The sequence below is a fragment of the Hypanus sabinus genome, chromosome 26, assembly GCF_030144855.1.
Source record: "Hypanus sabinus isolate sHypSab1 chromosome 26, sHypSab1.hap1, whole genome shotgun sequence".
NCBI classification, from domain to species: domain Eukaryota; kingdom Metazoa; phylum Chordata; class Chondrichthyes; order Myliobatiformes; family Dasyatidae; genus Hypanus; species Hypanus sabinus.
The window spans coordinates 19,689,667-19,708,458 of NC_082731.1; the positions used below are offsets into that span (position 1 = coordinate 19,689,667).

Consider the following 18,792-nt stretch of genomic DNA (forward strand, 5'->3'; position numbering starts at 1 on the left):
ATGGTGTCTTTTGCTGATTTTAATAACTTTGCGCCTGCGTTTGGGTCCCACGGAAAATGATTGACAGAGAGACCCTCCTCGCTCAACAGGGTGGGGAGGGGACCAAGTACAGATACATTCTGGTCTCTGGCTTACTTAGTTCTTCAGTGGACAGGGGGCAGAACCACCCTTCTCTTCCCTGGTACGAGCTGTAACTCAGACCATACAGTGTCCCAGTGGTTAAAGCTGTTACCTCAGAGACTCTGGTTCGACCCCCGGCGCTCTATCTGTGTGAGAAAGAGAGAGTGAGAGGAAGTGTGTGAAAGACCAAGAGAGAAACTATGCGGGTCTCCCCTAGAGTCTCCCAATCTCCTCCCAGAAATGGAGTGCGGGAGGGGGGATCCCCAGATAATGGAGGGGGAGCTCCCCTAATACTGGAGGTTCAGAGAGGGAACACCCTCACATCAGGGAAACAGGAGGGGATGAAGGGAATTCCCCAGATACAGGATAGTGAGGGGTATCGAGAGAGAACTCCCGGATAAAGGAGAGGCAGGGAGGGGTTTAGAGGGAGTTCTCCAGGGGAGTTCAGGTTGGCGGCTAATTCATCGACTGTGTGTTATACCCCCAGTATGTGCTGGCATCTGGGTGAATCAAATGGAATAATGTGTAAAACTGGGGATCAGCAGGTACTTGATGAGCTGAAGGATGTACAGCAGCCACAGTATAACAGCCTCGGGAGGTGACTGGGAGGAGAGGTGAAACACGGAGAGGGACAAAGGAGGAGACGAGCCTCGAGAAAATCTTCCGCAGTGACGACGGTGAGGTGAACCTGGCAAGGGAGAGAAGTCCAGCTGATCCTGCGGAAAGGACAATGTCATCAGGGAGAAGAACAGATTGAGAGCACGGTCAGAGATCAAATATCCTCTCGCACCCCTCACGGGCGAAGGGGACAGGGAGGTCAGAGGTTAAGTGTCTTCTCTGCCCCCTCACATAACACAAATACACCCCATCCTCAACACTCCAGCCTCCTTTTCGAGCAAGTGCTCCCTTCTTGAGATTCTTTGATAGGAGGTCCTGCTTTGATGTCATCTTGAATAGGCTTTATGCAAGTTAAAAATACAATCTTTATTCAGTTATGTCTTGAGTTCAAGGTCACGTTGAAAATATTGACAGCCTTGATGGGAATGGACAGGCTGATTGAAGATTCATGATTGCCCTGCAGTCGATGTCAGACCACAATTTAATCAAAGGTCCCCTGTCACAGTTCTCAGCTCGTTCTTCTCAATTACATGTTTTGTTTGTGCAGTAATTCTCAAAATGACGGAACAGAGTCCTGCAGTCCTCTACGGCGGTAATCTGGTTAGAATTAATGAAAGTGACAGTATACCAAGGACAAACCAGAGTGGATCGAGGCTCACTCCACACCACCCTGTTACACTCTTGGGACAGGGTCAGACACAGGGTGAGGCTCCCTCCACACCGTCCCATCACACACTCCCAGGGACAGGTTCAGACACAGGGTGAAGCTCCCTCCACACAGTCCCGTCACACACTCCCAGGGACAGGGTCAGACACAGGGTGAGGCTCCCTCCACACTGTCCCGTCACACACTCCCAGGGACAGGGTCAGACACAGGGTGAGGCTCCCTCCACACCGTCCCGTCACACACTCCGGGGGACAGGGTCAGACACAGGGTGAGGCTCCCTCCACACCGTCCCGTCACACACTCCGGGGGACAGGGTCAGACACAGGGTGAGGCTTCCTCCACACCATCCCATCACACACTTCCAGGGACAGGGTGAGGCTCCCTCCACACTGTCTGTTACACGCTCCCAGGGACAGGGTCAAATACAGGCAGTGGCTCCCTGGATAGAGTGCATGTGGAGGGGATGTTTCCAATAATGGGAGAGCCTAGGACCAGAGGGCACAGCCTCAGAATATAAGGACTTATCTTTAGAACAGAGATAAGGAGGAATTTCTGAAGACAGTGCATGGTGTATCTATGGAATTCATTGCCACAGCTGCAGAGGCCGAGGCATTGGGTATGTTTTAAGCCGTAATTCATAGGTTCTCGAATAGTAAGGCTGTCAAAGGTTATGGGAAGAAGACTGGAGAATGGGGTTGAGCTATTAGCCACGATGGAATAGTGGGGCTGCCTCGACAGGCCACATGGCCCAATTCTGCTCCGACCTCTCATAGGCAAAGCCCCACACGGGGTGAGACTCCCTCCACACAATTCCAAGGTCAGGGTCAGGCACAGAATCTGACCACACTCTACCGTTACGTTTCTGAGGTAGGGTTGATCTGTAAATACCAATTTGTTGAGCGTGAGGGAATAATGTTTGGAAGTCTGAGGCGGCAGCGAGGGCTGTAATCCTCAGACCACCTGTCTGAGAGGCAGGCTGTCAAATACTCGCTTTCTCACACACAATGCATGGGCACACACTGACACACACAAACACACTCATACACCCAGATACACATGAAGGCACATATTGATACTCACACTGACACACACACACACACAGCATAATCACGCACTGACATATACTCAATACATATACATACGCACACACATCTGTGTACAGACACACATACATTCACTTTCTCATATGTGGACACACACACACACTCTGGCTTCCTGCCTGATCCCTCTGCACCTGTGCCAGAAGCTGCCCCCACCAGGTCTGCCCCTTCCCGTCTCCCACAGCCCCAGCCGTGGGCCAGATGGCTGACACAGCAGTGCGCTCCAGCCCGGCACGGACCCACAGGGCTCGAACCATCTGCTGTTCCTGGCGCTCTGCTAGCATCATCACAAAACTTCCTTGCCTGTCCCCTCCCCTCCCATAGGACCATAAGGCATAGGAGGAAAATTAGGGCATTTGGCCTGTCAAGTCTGCTCTGCTATTCCATCATGGCCGGTTTATTATCCCTCCCAACCCCATTCTCCTGCCTTCTCTCCGTAAGCCTTGATGCCTTTACTAATCAAAAATCTATCAACCTCCCCTTTAAATCTACCCAACACCATAGCCACCACACTCTCTGTGGCAATGAATCCCACTAATTCACTACCCTTTGGCTAACTAAATCCCTCCTCATCTCTAGTCTAAAGAGATGCCCCTGTATTCTGAGGCTGTCCCCTCTGGTCTTGGAATCCTCCACTACTGGAAACATCCTCCACACATCCACTCCATCCAGGCCTTTCGATATCCGATGAGTTTCAATGAGATCTCCCCTCATTTTTCTGAATTTCAAAGAACAGGCCCAAAGCCATTAAATGCTCCTCATACATAACCCTTTCATTCTCAGCTCCACTCTCCTGAACCTTCTCTGGACCCTCTCCAATGCCAGCTCCTCCTTTCTTTAGATAAGGGCCCCATTACTTCTTTCAGTTTACAATGACTTACAAATCCTCCCTGCTTTTACGCTTTAGTCCTTTTGAAATGAATGCTAACATTGCATTTGCCTTCCTTGCCAAAGATTCTGTAAACCTTCAGGGAATCCTGCATGAGGACTCCTAAATCCCCTTCATCTCCGATTTCTTCATTTGCTCCTTGTTTAGAAAATGTCTATGATTTAGCCTTTCTACTAAAGAGCGTTGGTACACTTCCCTACATTGTATTTCATCTGCATCTTCTTTGCCCTTTCTCCTCATCTTCAGACTTCCTACTTCTGCAACACGACCCACCTCTTCACCTATCTTTGTATCATCCATAAACTTAGAGATCCAGGATCAGCCATGATGGAATGGCAGAGCAGACTTCATGAGCTGAATGTCCTAATTCTGCTCCTCGGTCTTATGGTCTGAACTTGGCTACAATTACATCATCCATATCATTAAATTTAGTCGGCTCCATCTTGAGTACTAGCCTACAAAGTACGCAGGACATCGTCAAGGAGCGGTGTCTCAGAAAGGCAGCGTCCATTATTAAGGACCCTCAGCACCCAGGGCATGGCCTTTTTTCACTGTTATGATCCGGAAGGAGGTACAGAAGCCTGAAGGCACACACTCAGCGATTCAGGAACAGCTTCTTCCCCTCTGCCATCCGATTCCTAAATGGACGTTGAACCCATGAACATTACGTCACTTTTTAAATATGTATTATTTCAGTTTTTGCATGCTTTTTAATATATTCAATTTGCGTATACTGTAATTGACTTTTTTTCTTTGTCTTCTATATTATATATTGTATTGATCTGCTGCTGCTGAGTTAACAAATTTCATGACACATACCAATGATAATAAACCTGATTCTGACATTTGACATGAAAAGAAGTGGTCCTAACACCAACCCCTACAGTACACCAATAGTCACCCACAGCTAACTAGAAAAGGCCCCCTTTATTCCTTTGCCTCCTGCCAATCAGCCAACGTTCTGCCCATGCTAGTATCTTCCCTGTAATACCATGGGTTCTTATCTTGTTTAGCAGCCTCATGTGCAACGCCTCGTCAAAGACCTTCTGAAAGTTCAACATTCACTGACTCTGCTTTCTCAATCCTGCCCGTTATTTCCTCAAAGAATTCCAACAGATTTTTCAGGCAAGATTTCACCTTCAGGGGAAAATAGGGCTTCAGCCTATTCTGTCATGTGCCTCCGACTCTCTCTCCGCCCATCCCCTCTGCTCTGCTCATCTTCCTCCAACCCTCCCCTCGACTCCCATTGCCTTCCTGACAAAGTCAGAGAAGTGTACAGTATGGAACAGACCACTCAGTCCAAATCATCCAGGCCTTCCAAAGTGACTATCTGTGTTTGGCCACAGTCCCTCTAAACCTTTCCTATCCATGTACTTGTCCAAGTGCCTTTTAAGTATAGTAATTGTCCCCACACTTACCACTTCCTCTGGCAGCTTATTCCACACACTACCACCCTTTGTGTGAAAAACTCACCCCCTCGGGCCCCCTTTAAATCTTTATCCTCTCACCTTAAACCTGTGGCTCTAGTCTCCCCTCGCTTGGGAAAATGATGGTGACCCCCCCCCCCTCATGATTTTTATAAATCTCTATCAGGTCACTCTTCAGTCTGCTTCACTTCTGGGCAAACAGTCTTCATCTGTCCTTATAACTTACGTCCTCCAGCCCTGGTAGCATCCTCGTGAATCTTTCCTGCACCCTTAACTGCCTAGCAACATCCTACCTACAGCTGGATGACCAGATCGGCGCACAACACTCCCAGTGTGGTCTCACCTGCGGCCTGTACAATGCTTTATCAACTATTATACAGCTGCAAAATTTAGAGCTCGTTCGGAGTATTGTGTCTGGTTCTCGTCGCCCCATTGGAAGAAGAATGTGGGGGTTTCAGAGAGGGTGAAGAGGAGGTTCGCCAGGATAGAACAGAGAACAGCAACAGGCCCTTCAGCCCATGATCTTATGTGAATTAGGTCAATGACACCTAATCTTCTCTTCTTATTTGCCTATAAATGACTGCAAGAACTGAATCTCTATCTCACACATGGTGACATACTTTGATAATGAATTGACTTCCACTTTGCCTTCCACCCCAGGAAGTAGATTATGACTGACCACCCTATCAATGCCTCTCTTAAGTTTATAAACATCCACCAGGTCTCACTTCAGCCAGAGTTTTAATCAACATCTCCTTATAGGTGATACTCTCTAATCCTGGTGAACCCCTTCTGCACTCTCTCCAAAGCCCCCACAGCTTTCCTGTAATGGGGCAACAAGACGCGGACTATCCAGAGTTTTATAAAGCGGCAACATAACTTTCTGACTCTTGAACTCAGTTCCTTGTCCAATGAAGGCTGACAAGCTGTTTCCTTCTCTGCCACCGTATTGACCATGTTTCAGAGGGCTACAGCCTTGTATCCCAAGATCCCTCTGTACATCAACACTGTTGACAGAGAACAGCACAGTACAGGCCCTAAGGCCCGTGACATTGTGCTGACATTTAAATCCACACCAAAATCAATCTAATGCTTCCCTCTGTGTAACCCTCCAATTTTCTATCATCCGTGTTCCTATCTAAGACTCTCTTAAAGTGGCCCTAAAATATTTGCATTCCATGCACCCACAACTCTCTGCAAAAAAAAATCTCTGACACCCCCTCTGTACATTCTTCCGCTCACTTTAAAAGCAGGAATTAGCCATTTCCACCCTGGGAAAAAGTTGCTGGCTGTATACTCTTTCTATGCTTTTGTCAACTCATATCGATTTCTATCAAGTCCCCTCTTATCCTCCTCCATTCCAAAGAGAAAAGCCCAAGTTTGCTCAATCTTTCCTTATAAGACGTGCTCTCTAATGCAGGCAGTGTCCTGGTAAATCTCGTCTCCATCCTCTCTAATCCTTCCACATCCTTCCTGTAATGAGGCAACCAGAACTGAACACAAAATTCCATGAGTTTTCTAATCAGAGTTTTATAATGCTTGTGCTCTTGAACTCAATTCTCTAACTAGTAAAGGCCAATACACTGTATGGCTTCATAACAACTGTATGAACTTGCATGGCATCCTCGAGGGATCTGTGGACGTGGACCCCAAGGTCCCTCTGTTCCTCCACATTCTAAGGACCCTGCCATTAACCCTTCAAATTTGACCTTCCCAAGTGAATCACATCACACTTTCACAGGCTGTGTTTTGCTCTGCTCTTGCAATTTGATCTTCCTGCTGCTGTCGACATTAGCAAACATTAGACTCCCCGGCACCGGTGAAGGAAAACTCTGACTATGCTGTCTACGCCCTAATTTTACAGTCCTTGGTCAGATCATCCCTCAGCCTCCTGCATTTCAGAGAGAATAATCTCTCTTAATAAGCACAGCTCTCTGTTCCAAGGCCACATCCTGGCGAGTCTCCTCTGCACTCTCTCAGCCGCAACCTCGACAACCTTCCTGTACAGTACGTGTACACCCTGATCAAAGCAAAACCTCCCCCTCAAACACCAGCTCCCCAAGCTTATAACCACTCAGCCACATGCATACAGCTAAACAAAATGCCATTGCTCTGGGGCCAAGGTGCAAAACCAAGTCAAGTCACATTTTATTGTAATTTTGACCATAACTGCTGGTACAGTACACAGTAAAAATGAGACAACATTTTTCAGGACCATGGGGTTACATGAAACAATACAAAACCTACACTGAACTACATAAAAACAACACAGAAAAAACTACACTAAACTACAGACCTACCCAGGACTGCATCAAGTGCACAAAACAGTGCAGGCATTACAATAAGTAGTAAACAAGACAATAGGCACAGTAGAGGGCAGTAAGTTGTGTCAGTCCAGACTCTGGGTATTGAGGAGTCTGATGGCTTGGGGGGAGAAACTGTTACGTAGTCTGGTCGTGAGAGCCCAAATGCTTTTCCAAGCCGGCAGGAGGGAGAAGAGTTTGTATGAGGGATGCGTGGAGTCATTCTAGTCACACACGGCATGTTTAGTTACGATCCAGCACAAACAGTCACAGAGTAATATTAGCACAAGGTCCCGTGCTGATGGTGTAGTGGTACTTCATAACGAGGGTCCTAGCTTCGAATCGGGCCGGCTGCTTGCACGCTTTCCATCCGTGCTGGGTGGAGCGTCGAGTGAGCAACTCGGATTCGTAAAACAGATAAAAGCTAAAGAAACGGCAAGGTTGTGGCCCAAGGCGCGGAGAGGCATTTCCTGAGTGGCGTGGCCCAAAGATGAACAGGTTGACGTAAAGCTGTATCTTTGTGTACAACAGAGTAGAGACACTGGCACTATTGTAATAAAGACAGGCAGCACGTGGAAGAGCGGTGCAGACTGGAGGGGCCGAATGGTCGACTTCTGCACCTATTGTCTATTGTCTAAAGGGTGAAGAGTCATGATGAGAGTGTGTCTGTGAGATGGAGAGTGGGGAGGGTCTGCATTCAGACGGGTGTGTGCATGTGCCACTTCACAGCTCAGGGTGTGAGGGAGGGTCAGCAGGTACCTCTGAACAACAGTTCCCCACCACTGACCCACTCCTCCCACTACAGCTTGTGGTAGATACTAACCCTCGAATCCTGAGCACATTTTGTTCCCCTTACTAAGTGAGGAGGTACCGAGATTGGAGGCTGTACTGCAGAGATTCTCAAAGCTGATTCCAGCATCCTATATCACTGATAACCCGGCTCCCTCACACCATCTCTCGGTGACCCCTCTCCCACAGCACCCTGTGTCACTGACTGTATCCCCACTGACGATAACCCAGCTCCCTCACACCGTCCCTCAGTGACCCCTCTCCCCCAGCACCCTGTGTCACTGACTGTATCCCCACTGACGATAACCCAGCACCCTCACACCGTCCCTCAGTGACCCCTCTCCCCCAGCACCCTGTGTCACTGACTGTATCCCCACTGACGATAACCCAGCTCCCTCACACCGTCCCTCAGTGACCCCTCTCCCTCAGCACCCTGTGTCACTGACTGTATCCCCACTGACAATAACCCAGCCCCCTCACACCGTCCCTCAGTGACCCCTCTCCCCCAGCACCCTGTGTCACTGACTGTATCCCCACTTACGATAACCCAGCTCCCTCACACCGTCCCTCAGTGACCCCTCTCCCCCAGCACCCTGTGTCACTGACTGTATCCCCACTGACGATAACCCAGCACCCTCACACCGTCCCTCAGTGACCCCTCTCCCCCAGCACCCTGTGTCACTGACTGTATCCCCACTGACGATAACCCAGCTCCCTCACACCGTCCCTCAGTGACCCCTCTCCCCCAGCACCCTGTGTCACTGACTGTATCCCCACTGACAACAGCCCAGCTCCCTCACACCGTCCCTCAGTGACCCCTCTCCCTCAGCGCCCTGTGTCACTGATTGTATCCTCACTGACATCACCACAGCTCTCTCAAGTCCCTCAGAACCCCCTCTCCTACAGCACCCTGTCACTGAGTGTATCCTCACTTGGTCAAACTCTGTCTCTTTAAAGAGTCATATCAACCCCAACCCCGTCCTCCGAATATGGAACTAGTGTGCCTTGCGCTCGCTCTCGAGGCTCTGTCAAAGTTACTGGACCAATGGGAAACAGGGGGTGGGAGGCGGGAGGTCCCAGACACGCAGATCCATAAGTAGAAAGTTTTGTCCGAACTTTTGTAGAAGTTTTCTGGGAAAGAGGTGGAGCCGCTGGGTCCACCGCCGAGGGTCTCCTGCCTCAGCGCCCCGGCCAGGGGTTTGTGGCACCCACCGATCAGCAGGATCTGTATCTCACTGACAAGGGGATGAGGGCGTCCAGTTACCAGGAGGGAGAGGAGCTGGACTTCGGTCTGACGTTTGGGGAGGAGCTGGAGACGGGACAACCCGTACTGATGGGCAGTTCAGGTTTGTGGGATGGGGTGGGGTACGTACACACACACTCTCTCTCTCCGAATCAGATACAAACCCACATACACAAACACACGCACACACACACACACACTCTGAATCAGATACAAACCCACATACACAAACACACACACACACACACACTCTGAATCAGATACAAACCCACATACACAAACACACACACACACACTCTGAATCAGATACAAACCCACATACACAAACACACACACGCACACTCTGAATCAGATACAAACCCACATACACAAACACACAAACACACAGGCACACTCTGAATCAGATACAAACCCACATATACAAACACACACACACGTGCACTCTGAATCAGATACAAACCCACATACACAGACTCAAACACATACACGCACACTCTGAATCAGATACAAACCCACATACACAGACTCAAACACACACACGCACACTCTGAATCAGATACAAACCCACATACACAGACTCAAACACCCACACACACACACACACACAGATACCCAGAGACTCAAATGCACAGACACACACAGATACCCAGAGACTCAAATGCACACACACACACACACACACACACACACACACAGATACCCAGAGACTCAAATGCAGACACACACACACACACACACACACACACACACACACACACACACACACACACACACACACACACACACACAGATACCCAGAGACTCAAATGCACACACACACACACACACACACACACACACACACACACACACACACACACACACACAGATACCCAGAGACTCAAATGCAGACACACACACACACACACACACACACACACAGATACCCAGAGACTCAAATGCACACACACACACACACACACACACACACACACACACACACACACAGATACCCAGAGACTCAAATGCAGACACACACACACACACACACACACACTCACTCACAGATTCAAACTAGACACAAGGAGTAACACAAACATGTATGCTCTCGCACACATACTTGCACATAATCACACTCACATGTGCATTCACACATACACACGTGTCCATACACTGGCATCCTGATACAAACATGCGTGAACTCACACCCATGTGCAATCACGCACAAACACACCCATGTAGACACATAAACATCAGCACATACGTGTGAGTGGCAGCTCCCTCCCGGTCACCCTGCAGTAGGTATGGACACTCCTGCATCACACTGCCCGATGTTGTGGTCCTACTCACCACTCCCCACCCACACTTTGCTCCCTCCACGCACTCACTGGGAACCTCTCCCCTTTCTGTCTCCTCCCTGCCTGACGTACCCCCTTCATCCGCCTCCCCCGTCCCTCTTACTTCCAATTTATCCCTGAAGTCCCCCCTTCACCCCCAGCACCTTTAAACCTCTCCCCCTAACAGGGCGAGATAGCCCAGGGAAGGGATAGGAGAGGGTTAAACCCTCGCACAAACTCTCGGCAACTATAGTTGGGGAGAGGTGGATGGGAGAGAGAGAGAGAGAGAGAGAGAGAGACAGGGACAGACTCCCGGTGTCTGGCTGTAGCTGGGGAGAGGCGGGTAAGAGAGGGTTAACTGTCTCTGACAGGGACAGGCCACCAGCATGCGACGGTGTCTGGAGAGAATTGGGTGGGAGAAGGTTAACCCTCTCCGACAGGGACCGGCTGCCACGGTCCGACTCTGGCTGGGTGGGAGGGAGAGGGTTAAGCGCTGCATCGCAGCGACTGTTTGCCCCCAGGGCTCCGCAGCACAGATGGTTTCACTTTGGGGATTCTGTGCTTCCACACGGTCTGTTCCTCTGCCACCAGCTATTTATACCCGGGGCCCAGGCACTCTGCTCCCGCTTTGATTCAGGGTCCCCCCTCTCCTGCATGTCATTGGAAGTGTGTGTGTGTGTTTGGGGGCGGGTTCCAGCCCCTTCTGCCCTCCTGGACCACCCATCTTGCGGGTCTCGGCTGCCTCTGATCCACTCTACACTTGTGCTATCCCTTCTCCCGCCTCCCCCGTCGGGATCAGCGGGGGGGGGGGGAGCTGTGTGTCGAAGTGAAGTACTCCCCACATCGAACAGAATCACAGCACAGGAACAGGCCCTTCGGCCCCACCAGTCCAGACTCGCCCTGCTGGCCCTTTCCTTTCTATGTCCAAGTGTCTTTTTTTTAAACGTTGCAAGCGTCCCCAACTCGACCACCTCCTCTGGCAGCTCGTCCTCCCTCCCTCTGAGTGAAAACCTGCCGCTCGGGTCCCTTTCAGATTCGTCCCACTCTCACCTTAAACATCTGGTTCACGCTTCCCGCCCTCCCCCCCCCGCCCTGGGCAAAATAGGCAGTGTCATTTTCTTTGTCTTTAGTCATGATTTTATTCACCCCCCCCCCCCCCACCCTCAGTCTCCTCCACTCCAGGGAACACAGTCCCAGCCAGTCTCTCCTGGTAACCCAGTTCCGGCAACATCCTAGTGAATCTTTTAATGACCTCCTTCCTGCAGCGGACGGCCGTCAGTACTCCAGCTGTGGGTCGCGCCACCGTCCTGCGAAGCTGGAACGTGACGCCTGAAACTCCCGTATCCAGTGCCCTGACCGACGGAGGCCAACGTCCTCACCACCGTGTCCCTCTGTGTCACCGGGTTCGGGGGCCCTGCCTGCCTGACCAAAGCGCAGCACTCTGCACTTGCCCGAGTTAAATTCCAGCCATCATTCCCTGGGTCACTTCCTCAGGTGATCGAGATCCCGCCCGATGACCCTTCTTCGCTAATCACCGCACCCCCTTAAAACTGCGCCCTCCAGTTCTTGATTCGACAACCCTGTGTCCATTTGCCCGATCTATGCCCCTCGTAGTTTTATACACTTCCGCAAGGCCACCCCTCGGTCTCCTGCAGTCCACAGCCCCAACCTTCTCAACTCTTGCCTGAACTCAATCCCTGCAGTCCTGCTCTCTTAAATCCGAATCCAGCTTAATGGCATCTTTCCTGCAGCAGGGCGACCCAAGCAGTACCCAGTATTCCAGATGCAGCCTCGCCCCGTGCCCTCTGCTCGGGGCACCGGCTGATGAAGGCCGGCTTGGCAAATGTCCTTTGCACCGCCCTGCCAGGGAACCAGGCACCTGCCTCCTTCCAATGACAAGGAGTCCGTGTTCGGCTCCTCACTGTGACCTGTATTCTCCGGAGTTCAGGAGAGCACGGAATCCCACTGAAAATTCTCCTGGTCACGAAAGGGTGGGTGGATGGGGGGGCAGGGTTTCCCCCCTGTTTGGGGGTGGCGGTGGTGGTGGGGGTGTGTGGAGCTCACTGTCTCAGAATAAAGGGTCAGCCACTCGGGACAGAGATAGGGAGAAATTCCTCTCCCCACCCCATCTCAAAGAGGGAGGTGAATCTCGGAGGGGTGCTGCTACTGCAAGCTCCCCCTCATTATGCCTTCCACCCTCCCCTCCACCAATGGGCAGGGCCTCAAGTATGGGATGAGAGTCACTATCTCCTCAACCATCCCAACTCTTTCCAGAGACGGGGCAAAGTGGTTGCTCTCTCCCATTGACCTGTCCATCCCTCCACCCCTCCTCTTCCCCCTCCATCACACTCTCCCCTTTCTCCCTACTCCCCCACATCCACACCCTCTGTTTGTTCCCCCTTCTCTTTACCTCTCTTTCTAACACTCCCCCTTGCTTGTTCTCTCTTCCCCTCTCATTTCTCCACTCCTCCCTTCATCCTCTTTCTCTCCACAACCCCGTCTTCCACCCCTCTCATCCTCATTTTCCCTCTTTTCCCCTCCCTCTTTTCCCTGCATCCACCAGCAGTGTCTCTAAACCCCTCACCCCTCCAAACTTCTAAAAACCTGGACGCTCCCCACCCCATCTAAACAGGATCAATCTTCCCCCTTTCTCCCCCACCCCTCACCACACACAACACTCTATATACTCATCCCACCTTTCCCTGTTCCTCCTGCTTACCCACAACTCTCCCCCCAGGGGGGAGCCCTTACCCACACTTGTTCGTTTCTTGAGGAAACAATTTGACACTTTCCCCCACCCCTCCTCCTCTTCCCTGGGAACTGGTCCATCACCTCCAGCCATCCAACCATCTGTGTGTCTCCGAGATTGAGTGGGCAGTCCTGTTGAGGGTAGTGGTGGAGGTGAGGGGGTGTGAGGAGGGGGGAATGCCATAGTTGTACTGACCCCCATCCTCCTCTCTCTCTCTACCTCTCCCTACCACAGATCTGGAACTCCCAGAGACAAGCAAAGATGGAGCTGAGCCCCCATTTCCCACTTGCTCCCTCCCCCTCACCCTCCCCCGGTCCCCCGCTCCACCTCGGGCTGGTGTGCACTCCCCACCTCCCCGTCGGGGGCCTCGGCTTGAAACCGAAACCGAGGCCTATCCAGGCCAGCCGGCCAGGCTGGTTTCCCTCGGCAACCGTCGGCTTGTGGCCTGCCCCACCATCCGGATCACCCCCATCCTGGCGGTGGGGGAAGGAGAGCCGGAGGAAGAGGGCGGGTGTTCGCCTCCAGGGACATGGGCCACGGGCTGGGGCCCTCCACCTCCGTCTGCGGCCCTAGACCTGCTCCGCCCCCCACCGGATCCCTTCACCTGCCGGGACTGGGCCCTGGGATCCGCCTCACGGGGCTGGCTCCCTGAGGCGGCCTCGCCGTCCCCTTCTGGCTCGCCCTCCCCGTCCCCTTCGCCCTCCCCCTCCGCCTCACCCTCCCCACCCTCCTGGGGCTCAGCCTCCCGCCTCTCCGAGGAGGCGGAGGCTGAGCTGAGCGAGGCCGCCTGGCGGGCCTCACTGGCCTCCCCCACCACGCCGCCATCACCTCTCCCGCTCGCCCACCGCTGCCGCCCCTCTCCCTCCCCCTCCTCTTCCTCCTCCTCCTCACCCTGCCCCTCCCCCGGGCCCCCCCTCGGCTCCCCGGCCGGCAAGAGGCGCCTCGCCAGGAGCGAGGAGGCGCCCAGCGCCTCGCCCCCACACCCGCGCTGGGGAGGAGGCTCCAGCAACGAGGCCCTCCATTCCTCCAGCTCCTCCTCGCCCCGGGGCAGCAGCCCCTCCTCTCCGCCGACTGAACCCTCTGGCCACACCCACTTGCCCAGCAAAGCCCGCCGCACCAGCCAGCGGCCCGGGGCCGACGGGCGACGGCCGTCCTGCGAGGAGGCCTGGCCCATGGACTACCTGGCCGTTCCGTCGCCGTTTGGCTGGGGCAGCGAGGCACGGACGCTGGGACGCAGCCCCGTCTTCCGGTGAGTAGATCCCAGAGAGCTACGGCCTTACGGGGCCTTAACTTTGTCCAGCTGTCCAATGCGGGGGCAGGTGAGGGGGTTACTGAACCGGGGCAACTTGATGATGGCTGATCATCATGTAGATAGATAGATAGATAGATAGATACTTTATTCATCCCCAAGGGGAAATTCAACATTTTTCCAGTGTCCCATACACTTATTGTAGCAAAACTAATTACATACAGTACTTAACTCAGCATAAATATGATATGCATCTAAAATCACCCTCCCAAAAAGCATTAATAAATAGCTTTTAAAAAGTTCTTAAATAGTTTACTAAAGTGCATTGAGTGGTAACTTAGGCTCAGTCCTAACCCCGGCACTTTAACATGTCTTGCCCCTGGTGGTTGCATTGTAGAGCCGAATGGCGTTGGGGAGTAATGATCTCTTCATCCTGTCTGAGGAGCATTGCATTGACAGCAACCTGCCGCTGAAGCTGCTTCTCTGTCTCTGGATGGTGCTGTGCAGAGGATGTTCAGGGTTTTCCATGATTGACTGCAGCCTACTCAGCGCCCTCCGCTCTGCCACCGATGTCATACTCTCCAGTTCTGTGCCCACGACAGAGCCCGCCTTCCTTACCAGCTTATTAAGACGTGAGGCGTCCCTCTTCTTAATGCTGCCTCCCCAGCACGCCACCACAAAGAAGAGGGCACTCTCCACAACTGACCGATAGAACATCTTCAGCATCTCACTACAAACATTGAATGACGCCAGCCTTCTGAGGAAGACTCTGTGCTTTCCTGCACAGGGCATCTGTGTAGTAGTGAGAAGCTTATTCCACGTGCAGGAGGGCTACGGGCTACGTCGGAGGTTAGATTGTCCTGCCTATCCTGGGGCAGGTCGACCACTGACTGGAAACCGAGCAGGAGCAGGCCACACAAACACGGCGACTATGAGAGTGGGAACCCGACACTTCCTGGCTCCCCGGCGCCTCGCCACCATCTCGGAGGCTCCCCCCAACCCCACCGCAGTGACTGAACCTTCACTGACACCTGGGGAAGCTCAACCTCTCTAAGGGCACGGCACCCCATCCCATTCTGCCATTCCCAGTTGGTGGGGAGGGTTCTGAGGAGGCCCATCCAGATGCTGCCTGGATTGGAGAGCATTAAGGAGGCAGGACAAGCCTGGGTTATTTTCGCTGGAGCATCGGCGGCTGAGGAGAGAGCTGGTGATCAGTTATAAGATTACGAGTAGCGTGGGCTGGAGAGTCAGAGTCTCTTCCACAAGTTTATAAGTCATGCTCTCCCACTCGTAAGATCACACAAACTGTTCCAAATTGGCCCCTGCTTTTCCAAATGCGGTTAAATCCTAACCCTGAGGCTCCTCTCCAAAAGCCTCCTCACCATTGAAGGGACTTCCTGGTTGATAATTCTTCAATTATCCCGAACGGGAATGGAGAGAATTTCCTTCCCTTGACAGAAAGTGAATTTCGGGAATTCCTTTTCCTTCATTCAAGGAAGATAACAGTCTGTGTACAGATATCCCCCTGAGGGAGAGGGACTGAGGGACACCGGTCAGTGAACAGATATCCCCCTGAGGGAGAGGGGCTGAGAGACACCGGTCAGTGTACAGATATCCCCCTGAGGGAGAGGGGCTGAGAGACTCCGGTCAGTGTACAGATATCCCCCTGAGGGAGAGGGGCTGAGAGACTCCGGTCAGTGTACAGATATCACCCTGAGGGAGAGGGACTGGGGGACACCGGTCAGTGTACAGATATCCCCCTGAGGGAGAGGGACTGAGGGACACCGGTTGGTGTACAGATATCCCCCTGAGGGAGAGGGACTGAGGGACACTGGTCAGTGTACAGATATCCCCCTGAGGGAGAGGGACTGAGGGACACTGGTCAGTGTACAGATATCCCCCTGAGGGAGAGGGACTGAGGGACACCGGTCAGTGTACAGATATCCCCCTGAGGGAGAGGGACTGAGGGACACGGGTCAGTGTACAGATATCCCCCTGAGGGAGAGGGACTGAGGGACACTGGTCAGTGTACAGATATCCCCCTGAGGGTGAGGGACTGAGGGACACCGGTCAGTGTACAGATATCCCCCTGAGGGAGGGGGACTGAGAGACACCGGTCAGTGTACAGATATCCCCCTGAGGGAGAGGGACTGAGGGACACCGGTCAGTGTACAGATATCCCCCTGAGGGTGAGGGCCTGGGGGTCTCTGGTCAGTCTGCAGATCTCTTTCTCACACACATTCACTTTCTCCCTTTCTCACATTTACTGTCTCTCACCCCCATTCACTTTGTTTCTCTTTCTCTCAGATTTACACTCTCACACACATCACTTTTAGTCTCTATCTCTCACATTCTTTCCCTTACCCTCATTCACTCTCTCAGATTCACTCTGTTTCACTCTCTTGCACATTGTCTCTCTCTCACTCTCTGTCTCCACACACACACATTCGTTAACATTCTCCCTCACACTCTCTTTCCATCACACACGTGCATTCTCTCTCATTTGCAGTCTCTCTCTCTCACACACCCACACATGTGCATTCTCTCTCATTTGCAGTCTCTCTCTCTTTCTCACAACCACACACACATTCACGCTCTCATTTGCAGTCTCTCTTTTACACACTCACATATTCACTCATTTTCAGTCTCTCTCTCTTTCACACACACACTCTCTCACTCTCTCATTTTCAGTGTCTCTCTCTCTCTTTCACACACACACACTCACTCTCTCATTTGCAGTGTCTCTCTCTCTCTTTCTCACACCCACACACACATTCACTCTCTCATTTGCAGTCTCTCTCTCTTTCTCACACCCACACACACATTCACTCTCATTTGCAGTCTCTCTCTTTCTCACACCCACACACACACATTCACTCTCTCATTTGCAGTCTCTCTCTTTCTCACACCCACACACACACACATTCACTCTCTCATTTGCAGTCTCTCTCTTTCTCACACCCACACACACACATTCACTCTCTCATTTGCAGTCTCTCTCTTTCTCACACCCACACACACACACATTCACTCTCTCATTTGCAGTGTCTCTCTCTCTCTTTCTCACACCCACACTCACACATTCACTCTCATTTGCAGTCTCTCTCTTTCTCACACCCACACACACACATTCACTCTCTCATTTGCAGTCTCTCTCTTTCTCACACCCACACACACACATTCACTCTCTCATTTGCGGTCTCTCTCTTTCTCACACCCACACACACACATTCACTCTCTCATTTGCAGTCTCTCTCTTTCTCACACCCACACACACACACATTCACTCTCTCATTTGCAGTCTCTCTCTTTCTCACACCCACACACACACATTCACTCTCTCATTTGCGGTCTCTCTCTTTCTCACACCCACACACACACATTCACTCTCTCATTTGCAGTCTCTCTCTTTCTCACAACCACACACACATTCACGCTCTCATTTGCAGTCTCTCTTTTACACACTCACATATTCACTCATTTTCAGTCTCTCTCTCTTTCACACACACACTCTCTCACTCTCTCATTTTCAGTGTCTCTCTCTCTCTTTCACACACACACACTCACTCTCTCATTTGCAGTGTCTCTCTCTCTCTTTCTCACACCCACACACACATTCACTCTCTCATTTGCAGTCTCTCTCTCTTTCTCACACCCACACACACATTCACTCTCATTTGCAGTCTCTCTCTTTCTCACACCCACACACACACACATTCACTCTCTCATTTGCAGTCTCTCTCTTTCTCACACCCACACTCACACATTCACTCTCATTTGCAGTCTCTCTCTTTCTCACACCCACACACACACATTCACTCTCTCATTTGCAGTCTCTCTCTTTCTCACACCCACACACACACATTCACTCTCTCATTTGCAGTCTCTCTCTTTCTCACACCCACACACACACATTCACTCTCTCATTTGCAGTCTCTCTCTTTCTCACACCCACACTCACACATTCACTCTCATTTGCAGTCTCTCTCTTTCTCATACCCACACACACACATTCACTCTCTCATTTGCAGTCTCTCTCTTTCTCACACCCACACACACACATTCACTCTCTCATTTGCAGTCTCTCTCTTTCTCACACCCACACACACACATTCACTCTCTCATTTGCAGTGTCTCTCTCTCTCTTTCTCGCACCCACACACACATTCACTCTCTCATTTGCAGTCTCTCTCTCTTTCTCACACCCACACACACACATTCACTCTCTCATTTGCAGTCTTTCTTTTACACACTCACATATTCACTCTCATTTTCAGTCTCTCTCTCTTTCACACACACACATTCACTCTGATTTGCAGTCT

General features: G+C 51.7%; 1 protein-coding gene across 2 annotated transcripts in view; it reads left to right on the forward strand.

The window, feature by feature from the left end:
- Positions 1 to 8,996: 8,996 nt before the first annotated feature.
- nfatc4 (nuclear factor of activated T cells 4) overlaps positions 8,997 to 18,792 on the forward strand; it is a 34,959-nt gene continuing 25,163 nt past the window's right edge. For both annotated transcript variants that reach the window (XM_059951598.1, XM_059951599.1), the window contains exons 1-2: positions 8,997 to 9,259; positions 13,456 to 14,470. In XM_059951598.1, coding sequence (XP_059807581.1) covers positions 9,160 to 9,259; positions 13,456 to 14,470 — 1,115 coding nt within the window. In that variant the 5' untranslated portion in view covers positions 8,997 to 9,159. The remainder of the gene's footprint in view (positions 9,260 to 13,455; positions 14,471 to 18,792) is intronic.